Consider the following 26,577-nt stretch of genomic DNA (forward strand, 5'->3'; position numbering starts at 1 on the left):
GGGAAGGTTAAAAACGACAGAGTCATTAAAACGTGAAACTTAAGTAAAAGTAACTACACCTCCAAAAGAGGTGCCTAAGCAGGAGTAAGTGGGCCTGGCAGGCAGGACCACTGGCTGGAGTCTGCCTTGCTGGGATAAACCACACTTGTACGATGTCCACCTGGCTTTTCTAATTCTGTTTCGCTGCTGCTGCTCTGAATGGAATAAGGGCATACACTTACAATGTAAGCCTAGAATGTCACAGGCTTTTAACAAGTTTTTTTCCTGATTCCTCATGACCACGTCACCTACTTTCTCTCAACAGTATTTTAGTGGCATGGCCTCTTTTATCAGTTTCCCCTCTATGTATCTAACACATTTTTAATGGAAAATAAATCTCTTCTACCTTAAGGAAAACGAAATGTTTCAATCATATGATATATGACCAGTTACAATGGCATCTGTGGCTGTATGAAGGGGAATGTCCCCTGGACATTTGACTACTGGTTACCCAGAGGGTGGAACTCTTTGGGAAGGTTTAGGAGGTGTTGCCTTGTTGGAAGAGGTGGGTCATTGGGCTTTGACGTTTCAAAAACCCAGGTCATTTCCAGTTAACTCTCTCTGCTTCCTACGTGTGGATAAGGATGTAAGCTCTCAGCTACTGAACCAGCGCCATGGGGACTCTAATCCTTTCCAACCTTAACCCCTGAATCAAACACTTTCTTTTATAAGTTGCCTGGGTCATGGTACTCTATCACGACAACTGAACTAAGTCACTAAGACAGCTATCAGTTAATTAGACTTTGTAAATTTCTAGCTCAGCAGTAGGAGTAGGACCCTCAAGTCTTGTACAACAGTGTGAAATTTAAACTCAGTTCATCAAGGGAGTCTCATAGAGGACCCCAACTGAACTGGTGAATTCAATAAATGCACAAACACATGGTTATCTCCAATCCTGACCACAATCAATTTAGTACTCGTTTGAATCCTAAACAAAAATATTTGAGCTGTTCCTTTTAAGGAAAAATGGCTTTACTATTTCTACAGTTATTAAGTTCTCTCTCTGTTAGGGTTGTAGCTCAGAAGGTACAAGCTTGCTTAGCGTGTTGCAATCCCTGGAAACATTTAAAAAAGGTTCTCTATCCACTCAGATCATTTTGTTGTAACCTTCCTAAAATGTGCCCACAAGAAAAAAGAAATATGCCCTCTTCCCCTGGGCGTATTAACTTTTCCTTATCTAGTCCATCTCATGAGGTATGCACGATTACTTACAAATGAGATCTGGAAGCAGAGAATGGTGTGTGACTTGCTTGAGGCAGCTGCCTATGAAATGGCATAGCTGAGAATCCTCCCTGGGAGTCTGCCTCTAACACCATGCAGCGCCATGACAGAGGAGCCGGTGTTGCTCCTGCTGACAGTACCTCCAAACTTACTCGGAGAATTGTCATGAACAAAGGTGACATGTGTTCTCTTTTCCATGTGGAGACACTCTGAGCTCTGGGAAACGGGAAGTACCTAATTCTGTAGGCCTGATTCCACCTCAGTCCTCTGTCTACTCTGAGGGCAGATGGGGCTGTACAAGACCAACCCCCTGGCTAACTAACAGCCCTCCACGTGCATTCTTGTTGTTTTACTGAGACCCTGTCTTGCCAGGAAACCCAGGCTAGCCACTGCAGAATCATGCCCAGCTCTGGTATGTTCTTATGTTGGAGAATGAAAGGAGACGAAGTCCTCAGTGGAGGAACCTGGGCTGCCTTTCAGTTCGGTCACACACTTCTGTAACACAGCCTTGAGACAGTTGCTCTAATTCTCTAAGCCTCAGCTTTTTAACATGAAAAATGAAGTAAGAGTCTCTGCGGTTTCCTGACGTTTTTGAGGAGCACAGAACTCTTTCTTTACTAAGAAGCACGATATGGTGTTGGGCCTGGGGGAGGCAGCCTTTCCCTTGCCTCCTCTCCCCTCTTCCCCTGGGCACTGGGAGACACTGTGTGTGGCCTCCTGTCAGATCAGTCAGATGTTCGCGAGTCAAGTGGGACTCCATGAGATAGACGAGAGAGGGCCTCTGCCAATACGTGGTGAGCACAGGCTCACAGATGAAGAGGAAGGAAGCAAATGACCAGAATGCAGAGGCTCAGAGACTGAGAATGCTGGGAAACAGCTACTCAAGGGACAGACTAGAGTCACACTGCTGACTCAAGTGTCAAAGGAAGAGCCTTGGAACAGCTGCTACCCATGACTCTCTGATGCAGGGTGAGGATGTGGTCAGCGGGAAGAGGGGAAGAACGTGGATAGAACGGAGCAGAGCAGGACCAGGGGCTGGGGCAGGACCACTGCCCAGGCCAGAGGCAGAGTGGATAGGCACCATAGTATCTCTTTCACAAGTGTTGGTCTTCTGAGATCTGGAGACCCCTGCCACATTCTACTCAGTTCCAATACAAAGTTATGTCTGAAGAACTGAAAACACACACAAAAATGACTTTATTACATTCAACCAAACACAAAGGCTTACATAAAAAGAACTATGGGGAAGGCACTTGCTAAAACTGTCTTTTTAGATGGTGGCTTCTACGACACTGATCACCCAGGAGGACTGCTGGAGCATGGCTGTCTGACAGCACACTGGTCATGACGTGGGTCTTACAGTAGAGCAGAAAGCTTTCAGCTGTCCTAAAACTGCAGCGTGCAAACCTTCCTACCAACTCCCACGTCTAACTTAAGTTTTCTAAGATTCTGTGGCCACCAAGTGTATTGCTGTGAACTTCGACGAATCACCTCCATTTAAGTAATACATACAACTCAATAACTAAAAAAAGAAAAACAATGTGATTTAAAATAGGCAAAGAATCTGAAAAGATCCAACATAATGCTGCTTATGTTGGTAGTCATCGAGGAAACTCAAACCAATCCCAAAATGAGACACCAGCCGATTCACACTAGGAGGATGGCTGAGATTTAAAAAGGTGACAACTGGGGCTGGGGAGATGGATCAGTAGGGAAGAATGCTTTCTAGGCAAGCACGAGCACTTGAGAACCCACCAAACAAACAAACAAACAAACAAACAGGCAGGTGTGCTCCTGCACACCCCTTGTGTGTGTCCTTAACACTGTGTGCGTGAATGCAGGAAGCTCATGAGGACTGTTTGCATTTGTGTAAATCCAGGAGGATCACTAGGACTCATGTGTGTGTGCGAGTGTGAGTATCCAGGAGGACCACGATGACTTGCTGGATCCCATCCTAGCTCTGGGTCCAGAGATCTAGCTCAAGAGAATAAGGCAAAGGATATAGCAGAGGCTCTGATGTTCACATATGGGTGCAGAGATGTACACGCATGGGGGGCACATGCTACACATACATAAAGAGAACTCTCATATGCGGCTGACACAGTATGTCAGACAGAATAACTGGGCCAGCCTGGCGGTTTCTCACACTCACTATGGGTCTGGCAATGGTAGGTACTTAGCTAACAGAAACAAAACTGTGTGTCCACACAAAAACTTGCACATAGGGTTTGTAGGAACACTAATTGCAACAGTGAACAAGTAGAGGGACTGGAGAGATGGCTAAGTAGTTAAGAGCATTTATATGCTCTTGCAGAGGACCTGGGTCTGGTTCCCAACTCCCACATGTCAGTTTGCAACCACCAGTAACTCTAGTTCCAGGGAATTGGATGGCCTTTCTGGCCTCCAAGGGTTCTTGCATGTGGTACACATTAAACTCACACAAGCACACAGGCATATATACACATTTACAAAAAAATGAGAAATGAAATCAACTCATGTTCACCAACTAATGAACAATACCTAAGCAAAATAACCAAAACATAGCTTATTCATGTCATAGTTTCAGCTGTCAATCTAGAAGAGACTGATAATCTGGGAAGAGAGACCTAATGAGAGAGTGCCAAGATTAGCTTGGACTTGGACAAATCTGTGCAGGACTGTCTTGATTACATTAATAGATGTTGGAAGAGCTGTTTGGGTCTTGGGCTATATATGAGAAGGAAAATGAGCTGCATACAATACACATGCATTCCTTCTGTTTGCTCTTGTCTGAGGATTTGCCTAGCTATTTCAGGATCTTGACACCCTGACTTCCCCACAATTATGGAGTATAACCTGGAATTGTAAGCTGAATAAAATTGCTTCTGTCATCATGGCGGCACTAAACCATAAAGGAAACGAGATACTTATATTCCACTACCTTGATAAATCTTGAAAACATTATGCAAAGTGAAGAAAGTCACACAATATATTGTGCAATTCGGCTTACATGAAAGGTTCAGAATAAACAAATCCGACACAGATAGAAAGTGGATTTGCCTAAGACTGAGGTGGGGAGAGAGGGAAGAATGTAAGAGAGGCAGGAAAGGATTGTATAAAAGCTGTCTGTTGGGGATGATGAAAATGTTCTAAAATTGAGTCAGCCCACACATGTCTATAATCCCAGATTCAGGAAGCTGAGAAAGGAGGAGAGTTGCAAGTTCAAGACTAGCCTTGGACATTTAGCAAAACTATAGCTAAGAACAAACAAACAAACACCCAAACAACAAAATGTTCTAAAATTGATTGTATAACTCTAGATATATGAAAAAACCACCAAATTCTATATTGTAAATGGGTGAATTATATCTCAACAAGGCCTTTTTAAAAAACACATAAAACAGACAAAAACTCTATCCTCACTGGTCCACACAGGGTCGGAGAACAGAACCCCACAGCAGAGCCTATGGACCAGCCCTGAGATTTAGAAAGAGGGTGAGGCTGGAAGGACAAGCCCAGTCCTGCATCTGGAAGCCTCGTCATCCCAGACACATACATCCCCCTTCAGTTTCAGTCTCTGTAGTATGTCAGCCATCTGATCTACTGAATAGAGTCAGGTGATCAGATGAAACCATGTGATGATACTTGGCCTGGCACCAGAAACAGCACAGGCATACTGTTTACAGTTTTAAAAAATGACCTGTGTCAAAGTGTGCAGCAAAGCACAAAGACCCTTCTTCATAAATGTAAAGTGGCTTTATAATGTCACATAGAAACATATAACCCACATTATAACTCATTATCAGAGAGAATCCATCTTCGCCAGCATCTGCTACTTCCCACAGACTCACTTGAGCTCATTTCCCCACTGCTTCAGAGAGTAAAAGTTGATGGGATTCGGATGCCCGGGAGCTGGCTGATGAGCAGCCCGGTCTCCCACCAGCTCTCCAGGGGCAGCTTCCACAGCGAGCACAGTTCTGGCTTTTTCTGCAGAAGGATTTGGGTGCTGGGAAATTATATCTGAAAGAAAGGTAAATAATTGTCAGTTAACCCAAACTTTCACAGGAAACCTGTCATCCCAGATAAAACACTGACTTAGCATTCTACATAAAAATATCAGCCACATGTGTAAGAGCACATTTTGATGTCTACTATGTAAAAAAGAACTGGTCCTTGAGTAGCTTTTGTGCCCATGAGCTCTCTTCATCTAAAGCAGAGCCATGCCTCTCTGAGTAGGGTTATGTGCTTCAAGGAGACCACACATCGACTGTGCTGGTCCAGGCAGAGAAAAGGCTAGACTTTCCCTCTAGTCTTGTAGATCAGCAACTGTGTGATAAGGAATCGTCTCCAGGATTAAGCTGCGATTTGAACGCAGTAAAGCCAGGATCAGCTTTGTATACTCTTCCCCTAGGAAATGGAAAGATTAGACATACGCATGTTTTCTAGCAGCCATAAATGGTGACAGTGAGGAAATACGGTTTCTCACAGTACAGGAGCCCAGCAAACTCACAGGCAAAAGCACAGACACCCAAAGCTTGTCTTCAAAATGTAAGCGTTGGCTCAGTAATTAGCAGCACTGGATGCTCTCAGCACCTACATCCATCTAGAACTCCAGGTCCAGGGGATGCGATGCCCTCGTCTGGCCTCCAAGGGTACTGCAGTCATGTGGAGCACTTATCAATGAACCACACACATTCAGCCAAACATTCATACACACAAATAAAATAAACCCTCCTTTAAAAAAAAAAATGTAACCTCTGGGAATATATTCCAGCTTGAAATAATGTGATGCCCAAGATTTACTTGAAAATAACAATATTTATAGCTCAAATAATATTTGTTTCAAATAACATGTTAAATTGTTTTAAAACTAGAAAGGCAGGTAGTGGTAGGAAATAAAAATGTCATATTAAAAGTAGTAACTGATGAAGCCATCTAATAAACATTTTGCATCATGTTTAAAGAAACAACTATGACAATCCAAATATTTTGTATTTTTCTCAGTTGGCAATGTTCTGAGAACAAGCGATGTTTGTAAACAGAACTTCATGTTATTCGATAATAATCAACTTTATCTACATGTCTTTTAAATAAAGTATTCACAATATTAATGTGAAAACACAATTAGAATAGAACTGTTAACCTCTGACATCCAAGAAGAAAATTAATTTCTAATAGGTCAGGCATACCCCAGGGCTGGTCTCCACAAAAGACTAGTCAAGACAGCAGTGCCCAAGAACCCTAGGCAGCAATGACTCTTGGAGACAGATGTCCTAGCTGGGGATGCCTTCTCACTTTGCAGGTAGCTCACCAACCTGACTTCCATGTCAGTGGGAAAGACTCCAAGAATGCCCTGTGAAAGCACTGGATTGTGACAGGAATGGGGGGCTGCTGCCGGGGACCTACACACAGCTCAGGGACACGCTGTCAGTCTTAAGCACTGGGAGCTGAGGAATAGCACCAACGGCACAGAGCTGCTACCCTAAAGAAGAATTCTTTAAGGAAGGCCAGGAACCAGTCACCACAGAACACAGAAAGTCCTGGTAGCCAGACCCCTGCTCTGTGTTCGTGGGTTCCAGAAACAGCCTGGGAACCACTGGATGGAGAGAAGGGTAAGTATAGTGGTTGCTCTCTTCACTGAAATGTTGGGGTCCCCTTTGAGATTTCATTTGGAGGGGGGGATCTCATAAGCAAAAGGAAAAAAAAATACAGACATCACTAATTCAGCCCAATCTCTAGCTACTGTGTCAGAACACTGAAACCCTGAGCTAGGCATAAGAGTCAGCCCAATCTCTAGCTACTGTGTCAGAACACTGAAACCCTGAGCTTGGCAGTAACTCACACGGCTAGGAAGCAGAGAAGACTGTTCAGAACCTGACAGCCTGAATACAGCCATCACTCACCATCTGTGAGTACTCGGGCTAGCTCACAGGCACACTGAGATCTACTCTCTACTTCAGAGAAAGGCCGCGCTGTTCCACACACTTCCTGAAGGCTGGTCTCTTGCAGACCCAGCTTGAGTAAGAGCATGGCAGTTCTAAGCTTGGCCAGGAAATGAGCCCCAACTGTACCCATTGCTACACAGTCAGTCGGTGCAGTGCTCTTTCCTGTGTGGGCTGGCAGCAAGGTTGGAAGGCCACTCAAGAGCAGGGGGTGTCACTATCAGATGTAGCAAGCTACCTATTACCATAAAAACTCATAGTCCACCCAGGAAAGACTTTAGAGAGGCTGGAGGGTGTGGGTCAGAAAGGGTCTTCAGAGAGACCATGGGAGACCACACTGCAGAGATGATTTCTACTGGGGTCTTGAGTAGAAATGACCTTTAGAAGTCACAACTTTGTTTGAAAAAGAAGCAGCTTCCTGGCTGAGTTTGCCTGCCTGCCTGCCTGCCTGCCTGCCTGCCTGCCTGCCTGCCTGCCTGCCTGCCTGCCTGCCTGCCTGCCTGCCTGCCTGCCTGCCTATCTATCTATCTATCTATCTATCTATCTATCTATCTATCTATCTATCTATCTATCTACCTACCTACCTATCTATCATCCATCCATCCACCCATCCATATATCTGTGTTTACTATCAATCAATCAATCAATCAATTAATCAATCAACCTACCTACCTACCTACCTACCTACCTACCTACCTATCTATCTGTGTTTGAGTACTGTCTGTCTTTCTGTCTGTCTGTCTGCCTGCCTGCCTGAGTACTTTGTCCACATATGTATGTTTACTACGTATATGCCTGATACCCATGGAGGTTAGAAAAGGGTGTCAGATCCCTTGGAACTGAAATTATGGATGGCTGTGAACCATCATGTGGGTCCTAGGAACTGAACTCAGATCCTCTGGAAGAGCAGCGAGTGTTCTTAACCACTGAGCCATCTCTCCAGCCCTGAGTATATTCTTATGGTTATTACAGTGTCAGTTTGGCTTTGCTAGAAACCTCAGCAGACAGCAAGTGCATGCATGCCCCAGAAAAGTCCCATGGAACTTTTCAACACTGAGCCAGCTGCCCCACTCCAGCGCTGGAGAGCGAGGAACTGGCATCAGCTAAGTAGGCAGGGGACGATCAGATATACTCCATCAGGATTAGGCTCTTGTGCTTGCTAGGCTGGTACTCCACCACAGAGCCACAATCCCAGCCTTCAAAAGGCTTTTAAAATCAAACTGAGTTTCAATCTAGATTGTGTAGGAGTGAATAGTCAGAAGGAATAGGGATATCTTCATGAAGCTAGAATTCCCATAGAGAGACAAGAAGCCACAGGGTTCTGAGAGCCCCTAGGGTGGCCCAGCCTATGCACCTAAATTAAGGCTCGCCTATCTGTCCATGATCCCCACCAAGAACACAGCCTGAGACCTGATTCGCTAATAGCATAGCTAACACTTAGCTGCAGAAAGACTCAAATGAAATGGGTAACATGTCTGGCTGAATGGCTAATCATAGGAAATTGCTACGTGGCAAGAATGGCTTCCTGTGGGTTGAGGAAATGATGCAGGAGGTGGCTGAGGTCTCCACAGTTCTCACTGGGTTCACACTCATGGCTCCTCCTGACCTCCCTCTTTCCTGCCATTTCCTGGTAAGTTCCCTGAATTACATCAGACTCATCTTGCCTCTCTTCTCTCCCATTCCTCCCTGCTCTTCAGCAATCTCAGCCCCAGCTGCCATCTCTAGTCAGCCTCTAGGGGCCAAACCCTGGCCAGTTCTGGGCAGTTTCCTTTCAGAGGCTTCTTCACACATCTCTGCTATGTCCTCTTGACCACACCCTGACTTCCACAGAACCTCACTCTGAGAACATCTTGTTTCCTAAATAGGATGCTGAGATGCAGTGAGTTACGGTGATACAAGCCTCTCAGAGACAACACTGCTGATTACCATGGTGCATATGTAAAACACCGCATGGTATCGAGTAGTACTTCACAAACAGGGTAACACAGACACACAAGTGTGATCGTTGCACAAGACTGTGGCACCAGAGGGTGATGAGTGACTGTGGTGCTAGAGCCAGCTCTGTGCTCCGCCCACATGCCTCCATGCAGCCCTAAGGCCTAGGGCAGTGGTTCTCAACCTGTGGGTCGAAACCCCTTTGGTGGTGGTAGGGGTCAATCGACCCTTTCACAGGGGTTGCATATCAGATACTCTGCATATCAGATATTTACATTATGATTCAGAATAGTAGCAAAGTTACAGTTATGGAGTAGCTAAGAAAATAACTTTAGGGCTGCGGTCACCACAACACATGGCAGTGTATTTAAGGGTCACACCATTAGGAAGGTTGAAGACCACTGGCCTAGAAGGACCTCTGCCTATGCCACTGAATCCCTGCTCTCATACAGAACTGCAGAAGGTATGACAGTTACAGGAGGTGATGCAGAGGAAATGTGTGGTCTGTTTTCACAATACTGTCTTCTTAAGAAATACCATTCACATACAGGCAATCAGCCCACTACCACCCAAGCTTGAGATAGTCTCCTGCCCCTGGACTAACTCACACGGCAGGAAGCAGAGAGGACATGCCTGGCTCTCGGGAAGCCTCACCAACAGCCAGGTCTTACTATCTCTGCTCTTTCTCTAAAGGCCTTGTGGAGAATAAAGTGAACAAGTGGACTGGACACCCACCCTGAATTCACTTTCAGTGTGGATTCTCAAATACTATGAGAACTTGCAGGCACACCCTTGTTTCTTAGTGGATATGAAGGTCTCTATATGTAGGCAGTTGATTTGTATCTTTCCAAGTAATAATCTGAAGCTAGGTCCTTGTCCAACCCAATCCAGCAGACAATGGGGAATGGTGTTTGAGAGGCCAAGCTGTGAAGGGATAACAGACAAAACACAAAGAGGCACAAAGTCACCCCACTCTCTGATGCCTGATTGAAAAACTGAAAAAAAAAAAAAAAAAGCATATGGGTAACAGTCTCTTACTCTAAAGGCACGAAATACTACAGAAGCATATGCAATCACGTGACAGTGCCGGCCCACTACCAGCTATTCAGCCCAGCTTAAGAGTAAGGCTCTGATGGCCATGTGCTCAGCTCAAACACTCAGCTCCCCATATTCCCTTCTAGATATCTGCTGTGGCCAGAAGGAACTGCCATGGGAGAGTCACTGCTAAGGAGAAGCTGAACGTTTCTGTGAAGGTACCCTCATGTGACATGAGGGCCACCCCAGAGACAGTGAGCATGAATCAGAACTCTAGTTCTAAGAATGGGACAATAGACGTGGCCAAGGAGTCAGTGCTCTAGCTTTGAACTGCCCATGAGTGAGAAAAATAATGTTGTTTTTGTTAATCCAGCTTCCTATCTAATGTAGTGAAACACAATCCTCACCCATTCAAAATCACAATATCAGATGAGTGAGTGAAGGAGTGCGTGCGTATGTGTGTGTAGTGTGTGTGTGTATCTCTACTCTTAGCAATGGGCTTTCCCTTTCAATCCTTGTGATGTGGAGGGTGGACACACTTTGTTTTCACGGCACGGTGTGCACTCCTGTAGTAGTGGATAAGTGACCTGCTCAGTGACAATCAGTAAACATCAGAGTCAAGACTTGGAGCCAGGTCCACAAGTCTCCGGACAGAATCACCTTCTGAGTCAGAACTTGGCTTTCCCTGCATCTATCTTTCTCTCTCCACCCTGACTTCAGGTGCCTGGAGGGTCATGAATGGGTGGACACACCGGCTATAAACGTACATGTTTGGCAGGGAGAGATGACTGGGCGACCAGGAGTCAAAAGCATGTTTTATTTTTCATGCAAACCAGTGCTATGAAAAAAACGGTCACCTTTCAGTCAAGCTAGTCTTAGCCCAGTTAGGCTAAAGCGGGCCGGTAACTACAGCACAGCTACAAACAATTACAGGACACTACTACAGAACCACAATATTTATCTTTTAACCAGTTCCTCCCCACTGAGGATGAAATGAAAGGGTCTGAAATGCAGACTTCTCTTTAGCAAACAGTTTATGTGTGCAATCCATTGTGTATATGCCATGTGTGTCCTGCTGCTCCCAGAGACCAGAAGTGGGCGTGCATCTCACAGAACTGGACTGCAGGCAGTTGGGAGCCAGCTTACATGGGTGCTGGGAACCACACCGAGATCCTCTAAAAGAGCAACAAGCATTCCGAACTTCTGAGCCATCTCGCTAGTCCCTGGTCTTCTTGACTTTCTACTTCAGAATTTTACATTTTCTGCCTTTAGATAAAGATCTCAAATGTTAAGGCCAGCCAGCAGGCTCTCCCAGCCCATTCCAGGATTGGCTTGGCAGGCCCTAAGCATCGTGTCCTTAGAGAGGCCCCCAACAACGCCAATGCTGAGCTCAGCCCACGCAAGGGCCCAGGCTGCCCTGCATTTGCCCTGACACTTCTTGCTTTTCTCTGCACAAACATTCCGGCTGACAGGAACACTTGAGGGGAGAAACTGGCAACAACTTCAGGCACCTGCTGAACGAGCAAACAGCACAGCATAGACTCTAAGCACCCAGAGCTGGGATCCCCAAACCAGAGAACGAACAGATGACTCTTCTCCCTCCCCCCACCTAACCTTGGGTTTGCAAGGAGACAGGACAGACATGACAGAGGGAAGCCAAGACCGGGTGCTACCTCTGTGGCCACCTTTCAGCAGCACACCCGAGTCCTTGCTGGAGAGGAGTGAAGCCAGTAGCATGGAGGCTGGCCATGCCCTCCAGTTTCTTCCTCAGGTTCTGAGTGACCCTGGCACTGAGGGAGAGCTTCTAGTCACAGAAACAATGCTAGTGGTGCCTTTTGAGTACCTCAGTCTATGGGCTGGGAGCACAGGCAGGAAGGTTAGGAGTTCAAGGTTTGACTCAGCTACAAAGTGAGTTTGAGGCCAGCCTGGAATACAAGACTCTGTCTCAAAAACAAAAACAAAAACAAAAACAAAAACAAAAAACAAAAAACAAAAAACCAAACCAAAACAAAAAAAAAAACCCAAACAAATTTTAATAAAAGGGTGCAAGAGTGCTTGCCTACTACACTCCAGTAACCCATAAATCAATGTAGTGGTGCAAACATGTAATCTAGCAAGGGGAGGTTAAGGCAGGGTGATCAGGAGTTCAAGGCTAGCCTAGAACAATGAAAATAAAAATTAATTAATAAATAAAATAAAACTAGAAAACCAAACAAACTAAGCCTCGGGCAGCAGGAAGCCACGTGCACTTGAATATAAAGGGTGCCCTCCCACTCTGAGGAGAACTGGAATACTAAGACTCCATGACAAGGACTCCTAGAAAAACATCCACAGGCACAGACAGACGCAGTGTCTTCTCACTGACTAGATAGACAGTCTGCTAAAAACAAAACGAAGCAAAACACCACCCCCACCCCCACCCACCCCCAACCAGGAAAGCCAGGCTGGCAAATTCGAGAGCCTAAGACGGTGATTCCAGAAGAAAGCAGCAGCTCTGTGCTCAGAATTCAGACGGCACTGCTCTTGCGCTGCCGAGCAGAGGGTCCACAGCTTTTCACAGGAGTGCTAGAACAAACCCTGTACTGGTTTTCAATTTGAATGTGTACTCCTTTGCAGTGTTAGCATAGGCCTGCACAGTGTCACACAGCATTAACCCCAGCACTGCAGAGGAAGAGGTAGGCGGATCTCTATGTGGTTAAGGTCACCTTGGTCTACAGAGTGAGTTGCAGGCTAACCAAGGCTGCATAATGAGACTCTTAACTCACAAAAAGTAACTAAGAACTCGAACACAAGGCTGTCAAGATATCTCAATGGGCAAACGTGCTTGTTGCTGAAGCCGATGACATCTTCGGGACCCATACGGCAGAAAGAGAAAAGGGACACATGAAAGTTGTTCTCTGACCCCCACGTGCTCACGGTAGCACATACAGGGGCATAGCCACATGTGTGCACACATGCATGCACCGTGCGCACACAAATATAATGAGTTAAAAAGATTTATTTATTTTATGTATATGAGTACACTGTAGCTGTCTTCAGACACACCAGAAGAGGGCATAGGATCCTATTACAGATAGTTGTGAGCTACCGTGTGGTTGCTGGGAATTGAACTCAGGACCGCTGGAAGAGCAGTCAGTGCTCTTAACCACTGAGCTATCTCTCCAGCCCCCACAAATATAATTTTAAAATTATTTTTAAATTGCTAATAAGATGCCCTGGCCATTTTAGAGTTCACTTCAGGGCTTAGGAGCTCTGGGCTTGTCCTAACAAGCTATCAGGAAGGAGACACAAAACCCAGCCTCACCCTATAGCCTCTGCAGGGGTAAAGATAGGTTAGAAAGATGGTTTGCATATAACTGACTCATTCTTTCTAGAGGGTTCAATACAATCAAGAATCGGGAGATCTTGGGGTTTAAATTTTGCTTTTCAAGTACAAAAGCACATTGTCTCGGCTGTAAAAGGCCAGGACTTGCTAGGACAATGACAATGACATGGACCTGCATAAACCAGAACCAGTGCCTGGCTGTTCAGCCTTCCTAAGAGTACCAAAGGATAACCAGCAGGAGGCTGTGCCATTCCTCTCCTGGCACGTTCAGATGCAAGCCTTCGGGAAGCTGGCCCAAGCACGAATGCATAGGTGAGTGTACTCCATCTTTAATTATGGCAGAAAGTGGGCTAGCCTTATAGCCCTCGCTCAGCACTAGCCTTGCCTGACTGCACCCAGGCCACTCAGTATTGGCTGTGTCCCTGAGCTCTTGGCACTGTGGACTGCAGACTGTCATTATTGCCATTCTGCATTCCTTTTCACTCACTGCTGATCTGAGTTGCTGTGTCAAATGGCTACCCAGAAAGAGCAGGTCCATACCTGCCACTAAGGCCCCCCACCTCTGTCTTACCTGTGGTATCTCTGGCCACAAGGCCCTTGGGAAAATCCCCTGGAGTCGGGGAAGTCCTGCTGTCCCACTTCATCATGTCAAGGCTGTTGCAATATTCCCATCTTTTCTGCTGAAGCTCCTGTAGCCAGTAAGTCATGAGCTCACGATTAGGAGCCTAGAACGAGGGGAGGGGGACCTTGTTAGAACAACCAGTAGCATAAAGAGCTAAAAATCCCCATGTTTAAACTGTACACAGGAAGAGAGCGGCATTAAGAAGAGAGCACCTTGGTTGCCCAAGAGAACATAATGGGAAGACTCTCCTGCAGTGAAACCAGCCACATACTTCAGATACGGAACGAAGAAACGAAGTTGAACAGAGCTGAAGCACTCTTCCTGCTGTCTACACTTTATACTGCTGAGCCAGTCTGCTGAGGGAGACAAGCCATCAGCAGTTCTGCCCAGATGTGAACCCTAAGAGGTACAGCACCAACCTGTAAGGCACGCTATGCTTACTGGTGCAATGTTGGTATGGTTGTGGTGGGCACAGCCACCTACCTTTTGTTAGGATTTGAGGCCTGCTCCACAGGGTTGGAGAAACCTGTGCCTATACTATAAGCCTAGTCAAGAGCCCCTGGCTGAGGCACTCATAGGCCTAGAAAGGAACCTACTACTGTTGTTTTGTAAAACTGCCTCCCAAACCCTCAGACACATACCTGCGGATTAGTGCTGTTCTCAGCCTTGGTCAGAGAACCTTCTCATAGCTGTGAGTGGCAGTTAATGAGGGAGCATAACTGGTCAAAATATCAAGAGTTAGCGAGGGCAGAGTTATCAGCCCTAACCAGGACATCTGTGTCACCCTCTGGCTCAGACACTATCCTATTTTGAAGAGGGAGTGGAAAGATTAGATTGGTGGTAGTCACTCACAGTTTTTAAGACAGGGTTTTCTATGTAGCCCAGGCTGGTTTTGAACTTACTATGACCATACTGTCCCAGCCTTGTAAATTCTGAGATTACATGTATGTCCACTGTACTTAGCTCAGAAATGGTTACTATTTCATTTTGTAGCACCGAGTATCAGAAAAAGTATACAGTAATGACAACTTTCATAAACTGTGGTGGGCATACACAGTGATCCAACTCCTTTAAGAACAGCTTGGCAGTTCTGTATGAAGTTAAATGTACAGTTAAACCTCACTTCTCACACATGCCCAAGAGGAATAAAACTATGCACACGAAAGCTCATATGTGAACATTTATAGAGGCTTTGTTCCCAGCTGCCGAAAACTGCCACCAACCCAAAATATACATCATCTGGTAGACGGGTAAACAGACTGGCAATCCGCATAACGAAAGGAGTACAGTGCGGATTCACAGAATGACTTTTATTGCATACTGCTCAGTGAAGGAAGCTGGGACACAAAGGTCACAGTGTATCTTCAAACAACCAAAAGTGACGAGTGAACAAGAACAGCAACAATGTGGGGTTTCTAGGTTTGATGGTGAAAGAGGAACTGACAACCAGGGGCAAACACAGAGAAACAGGGATCATGGAGTTAGTTATTCCTGTATCACAACCACTGGGGCAGTCATGATTCTACACACTGGTCCAAACCCATGGATTTCAGCCTGTAATATAAGTACATTAAAAAAAAAAAAAGTCAACCAAGGGCTGAGGGGATGGCTCAGTGGGCAAGAATTCTTGCTGCACTAACGTGATAACCGGATCTCATGTAAAAAAGACAGGCATGGTCACTTATGACTGCCTGTAACCCCAGCACAGTGAGGGTGGGGTTGGGATAATCAGGAGGGCTTGCTGGCTACCGGTCTAGTCAGTAAGAGACCTATCTTCTTAAGTGAATTGGTAGAATGTGATGGAGTAGGACATTCAATGTCCCCCTGCAGTAAGACACAAGGATAGGAGCCCATAAACACCATGTGCACATAGTATACAGACTACACATATATGCAATGTGCATATACAATCAACCAACATATAAGGGAACCAAATTATTAACAAAGCTGCAAATAAGACAATGCTGGTCTCATAGTTGCAGGCCATCCCATGCAAAAGAAAAATGCTAAGTCACAATGTGGGGACTTTGTCAATGCTGGCATATGGAGTACTGTCAGACACAGTGCTTCCCAGGTCACAGGGCATGCATGTCTGAGAGCAAGTAAGAGGCGTAGAGGCCAAGCTGTTACTCTCCAGAGCAACCTCCAGGCAGCATGGCTCTAGCCTGGGCTCTCTGCACCCCTGGCCCAAGGTTAAGAAAACTGTGGACTTAGGATCTCTGAGCAGTTAGGGGCAGTTCTTTCCACTATCAGCCAAGCACTGCTTCCACTCACTCATGCCACAGCTTCCACTGAGCACCTGTCAGCTCCTGGGAACTGGAGTCCTGTCCATTAGGAAGAAAAGAAAGCCACTCAGTTGTTTCTACAAAAAGGTGGGAGCTGAGAGAAAGGGCACCGGGTGAGGCAACAGTTCTGGAAGAAGGACCCCTGGCCATGCAGATGAAGCGAGGGGAAAGGAAGTCGAAGATTAGGGCCGACCACCGCAAGGCTTGAAAGCCTCTGAATATAGTGTCTTACACAAGGCAACTTGGGAAGAAAGCTCTTATTTCAGCTTGCAAGTCCTGATCACAATCCATCACCGAGGAAAGCCAGGGCAGGAACCTGGAGGTAGGGACGAAGCAGAGGCCCTGGGAGGGGACTACTTACAGCCTTCTCCCCAGGGGTTGCTCAGCCTGCTTTCTAATAGAACTAAGGACTGCCGGCCCAGGGGTGGTCTATCAGGCACAAAAAACTGGGTTTGAGTTTCAAAAAGAAATCTACAAATCATGGCCAGGGAGATGGTTCAGGGGTAAAAAACGCTTGTTGTGTTAGCAAGAGGGCCAGAGTGTGACTCTCCAGAATCCACGTGAGACCCATGTAAAAAGTGTGGCAGCTGCTTGTAATCCCAGCATTCAGGAGACAGAAACCGCATCCTTTCCCAGAGAGAGCTGGGTTGCAAGGCTAGGTGGAATCTGTGAGCTCAGGTTACTGGGCCTCAGTAAACAAGAGTGATCAAGAAAGATGGATTCAACCCTGAGCCTCCACGTGCTCCCATGTGTGAACCTTCACACCTGTGAATGTGCACACATACATGCATTTACACACATATTCATAGAAACCTAGGAGTGAAATGACTATGATGTGTCTGTCTATGTCCACAGGGCTGCTGTCTTCTGTGGTCAGAGAAGCTTTCTGTCTGCAGGGCACAGCGGTAACGGAAAAGACTCTAAGCAATCTAAGCACTGAAAATAAATGGCCAAAAAATGCAAAGCCACACATGGGGCATTTACCTTACCCCTTCCAAGGCTCTCAGGGAATAATGTAAAAGAAGGGCAGAGCCAGAAGAAGGGATGAAGGGTTAGTTACTGTTTTGTTGTTCTCTAAGACAAGCCAAACATGCCCGTCTCACTGGATCTAAGGATTTGGTGTCTTGAACACTGATGAGAGGCAAATATGTGCCTGATTTCTTATGTTCCGCTGTTGCAGCTGTCTCAAGAACACTCAGATTCTCAAATTCAACTGGGCAGTCCCAGTCCAAACCAAACATCTTGGGCAACCACCTTGGCTGTCTCCTCTACAGTTGGATGGAGGTGAGAGGTGAGGCAGATAAAGGCTTTATGGGAGCAATTGTGGCATGGAACCCATGTAACGCTTCTAAGAGCCATGATATCAGAGAATGGTGCCTGGCATGCCTCACTCACTTGAGGAGGAACTGTTCTTGACAGCTGCCTAGGAGGTACCATGTGATGCTTCAGCTGCTGCCACAAGTTCTTATACTTAAGCCACCACAGTATTGAATCGAGGAACCCACTCACCCATAGATGAGTCAGGTCCTGGCTTTCTGTTCCTTCTTGAGGACCCTAAGAACTGCCTTTCCTCCAACCCAGACAGCTTTCACCTCGGTGCTCAAAATAATACTACACTAAGTCATTTAATCCCAAGGTTGTTGATTTCAGCAGAAATTTCTTTTTTAAAATAAAGAAATTAGAAGTGTCAAAAGAATTTATTGGCCATTTTATGTCGACGGCCCAGATACGATGTATATTGTATAACACTTACTGGTGTCCCTTTGCCTGACTTAGACTTTTATGTCATTAACTATGCAAACCTTTTCAGCAGACCTCTCTTAAGGGCTCACCATGGTAGGACGTATTACTGGGGAGCCTGGCTGAGGACTTAGCAGCAAAGCCAGGGAGCTGGGCTTCACCTGTTAGCACAGTCTCTGCTTGTGACTGCCTCGCCTCAGCTGTTCACTCGCTGGGACTCCACTCCTCCAGTTGAGAATGCTCATCTATCAGAACTCTGTACTTGGGAGGGCTGGGTTGGGAGCGTGCTTGCCTTGGAAGTATGAGGGCCTGAGTTTGATCCCCAAACCCATATCACAAAAAAAGAGGAAGGCAAAGGAAAAAGGAAAGTAGCAGCATCAGTAACATATGTTTATAATGACAGGGCTGGAGAGACACAGCAAAGGGACCCCAGGGGCTGCTGGTTAGATGTCAGCCTACTTCAGGCCAACAAAAAACCTTGTCTCAAAAACAAACAAACAAACAAACAAACAAACACACACACACACACACACACACACACACACACACAAGAGAGACAGGGGGGCATAGAAAGCACCCAAGATTAACAGCTAAAACTGTCCTCTGGCCTCTGTATGAATATACACACATACACGCACATCCCTGAATGTGTGGTGCATGTCTCTGTCTCCCCATCCCCGCACTTAGTCCGTACATTTATAAACCATAATTCCCTGGTCCATGGCCCCATTCCTAAGAACTGATCCCAAGCCCCCCTAAAGATGAAAAGGAGACAATGGTGCATTAGAGAGAAGCCAGCACCGTGCCCTAGCAGTTAGTCTTAGGGACACAGATCCTAAGAAGACCTAAGTGATTCCTGTTGCGGAGACAGTTCGAAAGCAGACGTTTTCTTCTACCCAGCAGCAAACAATGAGACACATGCTCATCACATAAAATGCTGAGCTGGCTGGAGGTGAGACAAAAGACAGATCTTTTTCAAATGTTAATCCACTGTTCTCTCAGACTGGCTGCTTTCTGAATGAACCAGTTTTAAAGATTTATTTATTATATGTAAGTACACTGTAGTATTCTTCAGACACTCCAGAAGAGGGCATCAGATCTCATTACAGATGGTTATGAGCCACCATGTCGTTGCTATGATTTGTACTCAGGACCTCTAGAAGAGCAGTTGGTGCTCTTAACCACTGAGCCATCTCTCCAGCCCATTAAGCAGTTTTAAAGATTAGTAACACACACACACACACACACACACACACACACACACACACACACACACACACTACAGCTATATAACTGAGATATCTTTCATTTCTCCAGACTAAAAAAGTCTGGTCCAAATTCAAAGCTTGGCAAAAAGACCACAAAACGCTTCTGAAGTTTACTCTGAAATAACGGGCAAGGAACTGTCCTGTCCCAGTCAAGCATGTTATAAAGCCACAATAATTAAAGCAAGAATATGTACTGCTAGCAAATCAAAATACAAGGTTAAGTGTATAAATGAGTATTTAAGTAACAATTCAAATCAAACCAGGGGAGAAAGGATTACCTACTGAATAATGGCACTGACAACCAGTCAAACATCTGGAAAGAAATAAAATCACCATGCATTACGACATAAACTTGTCATAGTGGAGAATTACTTCAAATTTGATTCAAGACTTAATATATTAAACACAAATCATTAGATGAACAAGTTAGTGAACTTGCTAAATTAATGAATGGATTAAAATCCACAAAGTTACAAGAAAATGTCTACATAGTTAAGACTGTTTGTCTCTTCTGCCTCTTGGGTTAAGAGACTCTTAGATTTCTATTGCATTTTTCAGGAGATGAAGGAAGGGCTGGACTTACAGAGCCATGGAGCAGAGAGAGATCAACGGGGAAGAGAGTTTGGACAGCAAGTGGTGAGGTCTGCTCTGGGCATAGTCCCGGCCAGAAGTGAGCTGTGATGCAGGGCATAAGAAAACCAAGCCACTCCTTTAGGACTGAGGCCTGAAGTGACAGCTAGAAGGACAGACTTGAAACTGCAAGTCACTAGCTGATTCTCTCCCCCCACACCCCCAACTCTGGGGGGCTGGCTCCAGGCTGAGTCACAGGGTTGACTCTCTCCCCTAGCAACATGGAAGGAATGTCCTCACATTTCTACTTTCTTGGAACAGAAAGTCTTTCTAAAGCCTCAATGTAAGCAAGCAAAGAAAATATCCATGTGACTAAAACTGCCACAACTAAACTGAGAAGCCTGAAGATCTGATGTGGAGTCTCAGGCTGCCACTGCTCCGCAGGGAATCCATGCTCTGCCCAGACCCAGTGTCGCCCTGTCTACCTCGAAGACCTTACTCTTCTGCACTTTTATGAAAGTGCATTTTAATCTCTCTCTGTCTCTCTCTCTGTCTCTGTCTCTCTCTCTCTCTCTCTCTCTCTCTCCCTCCCTCCCTCCTTCCTCCCTCCCCCCTGCTCAGACAGGATCTCACCCTTGCTATCCTGGAACTCTTTCTGTAGGCCAGTCTAGACTCAAACTCAGAGATCCACTTATCTCTGCCTCCCGTGTGCTTAGCCTAAAAGTTCATTTTAGATTTCAGGTTTTTCAATATTTATTTTGTTTTGTATATATGAGTGTGTGCCTGGTGCCTGTGAGGATATGAAAAGATGTCACATCTCCTGGAACTGGAGCTATATATGGTTGTGAGCTGCCACGTGGGTGCTGGGAACGAAACCCAGGGTCTCTATGAAAACATCGAGTACTCTTAGCCAGGAAAGTCATCTCTCTGGTCACAAATTTAGACTTTAATGTCAAGCAATAAGGAACACACACACACACACACACACACACACACACACACACACACCTACACACACACACTCACTCACTCCTGTGATGAATTTGGACAACAAATTAGAAAATAAAGTGACCATAACCCCATCACCAGAAATGGTCCCTCCCAAAACTTTGGTGTCCTTCTGTCTGAACATTTTTCTATAAACACATACACTAATTTTCTTTTAAAAAACAGAACAAAACAAAACTGTAATGAAGTACAGGCTTTCCAGCCTCCAGCCATCCCCGTTTGCATGCTAGTAATGTAACATTGCCAATAAAACCATTTTGTTCTACACAGTCATCTAAGCCTCATAATACTCTCCCCAAACAGCATCATCTGCCTGCCTATGCATGGAGCCTAAGCATCCCCACATCCCTGCCTGCGAGCTGGGTAAGGCTTGCACTAGCATCCTGCTCCCTAGCATCCTGCTCCCGGGTGCTGGTCTGACTTGACAGGCGCTACACTCACCGGGGCGGGGTGTTTTGTTTACCCAGCTTTCTCAGCCAGTATCCTGCCACTCTCAAACTCAAAGTCTGCATGCCCCACTCCTAAGGAGGATGAGAGTCTGCCTAAGACAGACTCCATTCTCTGTACTTCAGCAGGAAGCAGAAGTTCCTCTATGGCTTTTCTCAAACGCTGAAAGGTTGATGACCTTGAACCACACTGAAGTTTAACTTAAAACCCTACGACGGTGCTGGTTTTAGGGGCACACCAGAGGCCACACAGTCATCAACCAGTGCACAGGGCCTCAGTTCTGGAGCACAGGCATGGTACCCTGGCGCTGAGAGAGAAAGAGTACCAGTCCACGAGGTGCTTTCACTGGGTGCTTGCAACCACAGTTCTACTTAAGGACATGGTTTAAAAATGGAAAGCAGCAGGGCTGTGGTGGAGAGCACTTGTTCTGGTAGCAAACATGGTTCAATTCCCAACACCCGCAAGGCAGCACACAACCATTTGTAGTTCTATTTCCGGGGAACCCAACACCTTGTTCTGACATCTGAGAGTACCAGGCATGTGCATGGTGCACAGATATACAAGCAGGCAAAAACATTCATACACATAAAATAAACAGATGTTTAAAAATACAATGAAGAGAAATGGAAAGCAGCAAGCAATCTTTAGATCACGTTTAAATGTTCACACAGAGCAGGCCCACCAGATCTGCTGATACCCTGACCAAGCTCTTAAACTAGCCACGCCTCTGCAGCAGGCCCTCCAACTGGATGGCTGTTTCTAGGCTTCCCTTTCCAAACCCTTGGAAGTTTTCAAAGGCCAACTTATCTGGCCAGGGACAGAGCCCACACTGCCTACACCGCAGGACCATGTCCTTCCTCCTGCACAATGGATGAGCACGTCAGTTCTGCTTCCACAACACTACCTCCCACCTAACTACCTCAGCATCCCACGTCCCCCACAGAGCCAATCTTTCATTTCTCCAATGAGCTCGTTATTCGTGACAGTGGCTTCGGATCTGCATAAGATCTGACTTCCTCCTCAGGGGTCAGGTCCCACTGCATTTAAGAGCTGCAACAGCAGATTCAACAGTAACACAGAAGTGAGACAGAAGGACACACATGCAGATGGGTGAAGTCTGCATACTAGGAAGCTGCATACACCACAGGAAAGGTTTTACCCACCGTTCCTAACGGCTGTAATGGCAGTTAATGGGAAGGATCTCACGTCTTCAACTTAAGAAAGATTATACTCATTTCCAAGGAACTTTCCCAATAAGCAATAAAAGCTGTTAAGTCTGATAATACAAAACAAAGTTAAGATGGATGGCAGACAACATCCCAAGTCTAACAGACTTCAGTTTCCAATGTTTTCTTTTGAGTGTTTCACAATCATGTATGAGCCTAGCAACAATCTCAAGGGATCGTGGTCCATACTAATGGAAAAATACATGCTTCCTCTGGAAGGTTTTTGAGCCCAAGTGAGAGGCTGAGGCAGCTAATAATGGGCCTTCTGCTCCTCAGAGGACAAGATGCGATTTCACCTACTCCACACTGCTAGTGAAAACAATAAAATCTCATTGGATAAGTCTTTAAATTGCTCATAGAAGTTAGCATTTTCACATATCTTATGAAAATAACCACTTGAACTCTAAGCCAGCTCCTTTGTGAAGGCTGGACACTTTCTGTGCTTCTTACTTACTGATGGGTGCCCAGCTGGATGGTGCTGCTGCCCTCAGCATCCGAGCAGTACGCTTCTCAAAGCAAATGCTTGTGCTAGCTTGGGCAGCACATAGGCTAACACTAGACCAACAGAATATTGGTGTGGCCCCATGAAGAAATGGTAAGTCAACCTGTGAGGTGTTCCATATTAAAAAAAAAATCTTCAAGAGAAAAGCAGTTTCTTAAAGGACCTTTAACTTGATACCATTATAGATGGCAGCCAAGTACAGGGACTCACACCTGTAATCCCAACATTCCACTGCTGAGAGGCTGAGGTTAACATGGGCGGCGTGGCGAGTTCCAGGCCAGCCTGGGCCGCAGTGGGACCCTGCTGTTGGGGGAAGGGCAATTGCTGGTGATGGACTTAGAAGAAAGTCCACTAGCAAATCAGAAGAGAGGCTGAAAGTATGAAGGCATAGGTGCAGCAGACACGGCCAGCCTGTGAGGTGCTGGCCGAACTACATCTCATCTCGGGCTGTCCACGCAGGCAAGGTTCTTCAGGATGCCTGCACGGGCAAGGCCACTCCCTGGGCCTGCTCTTCCTCTCAGGAAACGGCAAAGCCTGTCAAATGCTTTCAGTTCCAGAGGAAGGGAGCACGGGAAGCTTCCAAGAGAGCTCCATTATGGTGGCTCTGACACTGCAAAGTCAAGTAGGAACTCCTGTGGCCTGAGCCAGGAGCCTGCTGGACAGCCCTGCTCCAACACTGCCTCCTCCCAGAGCACAGAGACCCAGAATGCAAAGCCGACTGCAGCTGCAAACCACAGACTGCTAACCTGAGAAGAAAGGGCCCACACTTCACTGTTTCCACCCACGTGGTTCTGATCATTTGCTTTACCATCAAAGGCCAGAGAGAAGGTGACCGAAGTCCATCCCCGGAACTCATGTAATGGAAGGAGTAACGGCTCTCCCAAGGTGCCCTATGACATCATGGCCATCATCAAACAGTACCCCAAAGAACAGTCACTCGTGACCCACAAAGCAGAGAGGAGAGGCCAGAGATCTACAGCAGAAGGGCGGGGATATCCACTGGAAATGCAGACTGTTGAAGCCTATACTGGCCTACTGAGCATGGCCAAGTCTCCAGGAGGGCAGGAAGCCCACCATTGCCCTTCCACAGCATCGGAGACTTGCTCTACATAGCCATTTCCAGGACCACTGTTCTGAGGAAGCCACATTTCTTCAAAGGACAGGAAAAGTCTTGCTAGCCTGTTACCTCTGGAACGGCACATGTGAGAGTTTGGTAAACTGTTAAGTTCCCTTCTTACGGTTAGAGGACTTGCTCTAGCCAAAAGCCTACTTCCTTTGGTAAACACTTTATCACAAAGGCGTAGGAGAGGGATGGGGCACAGACCCATCCCTGCTTCTGTTTGGTCAGCTCCCACTGGAAGTTTATAATCTCTACCGTCCATTTCCAAACGTTGTGCAATTAAGCTTCCTCAATTTATGTCTAAAACAAAGAGTTAAAAGAACAGCTGAGAGTATGTATAAGACTGTTAGAACATAAGCCTGATTTCCTAGTAATGGATTTACTAGGTATCCTCCAACAGAGTGGACCATGTGTCTGCAGGAGAGTTTAGCTCTAAGACGAAGTCACAGCGGGGAATCGTTTTCCTCAGTGTGTTATATGCAGGGGAAGGGCAGGCTTATCTCAGGGGACTCTCTAGATCTGACTTTGGAGCAACGGGCAGAGCACCAACACAGAATGACCTCCTCCAGACCACAGAGCCATTTAACGACAGTGCCCTGATCACGTTCCAGTGTACACACAAGATAAGGCTCCCTGAGGCCAGAGGTGATAGTTGACTCCAGCTGGAGACCCATCAGGACCTGGCCCTATAAGGCCTGCTGGGTAAGTAGCTGGCGGCAATCACATTTAGAAAGTCAGGCCACCTTCCCAACACAGTCTTCCCAAACTGGGCTGGCTGCCTAGAAGTAATTCCTTTAATCCAAGATCAACATCCTGATAACACTAGCCGGCCCTCCACCAGGCAGAAGCCCTTGGGCTGGCTTGAGGCACTCTGCTGCAAGAAAGGCCCAGTAGTGAAAGCAGAGGAGGCCAGAGGGTCCCCTTCCTGAAGCCCCCCAATTCCTCTTCTCCATACAATCTTTGCAAAAGTTGAGCCAAACTCGGGATAAAACCTCATTAGATGGTTCAGACTCTCATCTCCCTGGGGACGTTTCTGCACACCCAAGAGGCACTAGGTCATCAGGCAGCTCCACCATTACACCAAAGCCTAAATCTCCTGGCTCATCTTCTCCCCAGGGATTTTTCTTGATGAAGTTAGACAGAGGCTAGGGAGATGGCTCAGTGTTAGTTAAGTGCTTGCTGTGCCAGCATAAGGATCCCTAGCACAGAAGTGAAAATCCTGGTGAGACAGTCCTCCGGGCCCTCTTGGCCTCTTGCCTGCAGAAGGCCCTATAGCTTTCCAGTCCCAGGGCATTATCCGAATCGAGTGCTTTTGGTGGAGGGGATTTACAGAAAACTACTCAGAGGTATCATCACTTCCCAACTCCCGATGACCACACTGCAGGCATCCCACGAAAGCAAACTAAACCCAGCAGAGCCCTCCCTGGCCTGTGAGGACTTAGGGAAAATCCCACTCACACCAAATTCTTAACCAAAACTCCTTTCCCTTTCCCAGTCGGAGAATCATTTGTACATCAATAGGGTCCTCCCGTCCTTTTGGGAGGAAGAGGGTTACTGTTTGTACTCTGTTCTAACTAGAGATGGGAAGGCTGCAACCAGTGGCTTATTGTTGAGTGGTTCAACCAGGAGACCCTATCATCCCCTGCAGATCCTTTGTCCAGGAGGAAATCAGTATCAAGTACACTTGGTACTCCTTTTAGTTAATTTTCCGATTGCTGTGACAAAATATCAAGACCAAGGCAACTTACAAAAGAAAGCATTTAATTGGGGGCTCAGGGTTCAAGAAGGTAATAGAGTCTATGACCACCATGGAGGGGAGCATGGCAGCAGGCAGGCAGGCATGGCACTGCAGCAGTAGCTGAGAGCACACACAATAAGAAGACAACCTGGAGGCAGGGAGAGCTGACTTTGAAACCCTAAAGCCCACTCCCAGTGACACACCTCCTCCAACAAGGACACACCTCCTAATCCTACTTCCATCAACTGGGGAGCAAGCATTAAAATATATGAGCCTATGGGGACCATTCTCATTCAAGCCACCACAGTGACCCCTCTATTTCCCAGGAGACAGTTATCTTGGAAGAGGAAAGGAACTGGCTATGTACACAGGAGGAAAAAATGTGAAACACCCGGCATCAGGAAGAGAAGTCTGGGGCCGGGCAGGGAGGGGCAGGGCGGGGCAGGGCGGGGCAGGGCGGGGCAGGGCGGGGCAGGGCGGGGCAGGTCCTCTCAGGCTATCACCACAGGTGTCAGCACTCTTAGCCATGACAAAGCAAAGACACTTTAGAAACTACAGTTGGAGATATCTCCAAT

The 26,577-nt window shown here is 46.4% G+C and overlaps 1 protein-coding gene across 2 annotated transcripts in view; it reads right to left on the reverse strand.

Annotated features, from left to right (window-relative positions):
• The window catches only part of Tbc1d2b (TBC1 domain family member 2B), a 67,639-nt gene that overhangs the window by 33,682 nt on the left and 7,380 nt on the right, over positions 1-26,577 (reverse strand). For both annotated transcript variants that reach the window (XM_085827891.1, XM_085827892.1), the window contains exons 2-3: positions 14,048-14,201; positions 5,091-5,259 (exon numbers count right to left, since the gene is read on the reverse strand). In XM_085827891.1, coding sequence (XP_085684017.1) covers positions 5,091-5,259; positions 14,048-14,201 — 323 coding nt within the window. The remainder of the gene's footprint in view (positions 1-5,090; positions 5,260-14,047; positions 14,202-26,577) is intronic.

This window comes from Mus caroli, unplaced genomic scaffold (genome assembly GCF_978045245.1).
Source record: "Mus caroli unplaced genomic scaffold, Mus_caroli_1 scaffold_11, whole genome shotgun sequence".
Lineage (NCBI taxonomy): Eukaryota > Metazoa > Chordata > Mammalia > Rodentia > Muridae > Mus > Mus caroli.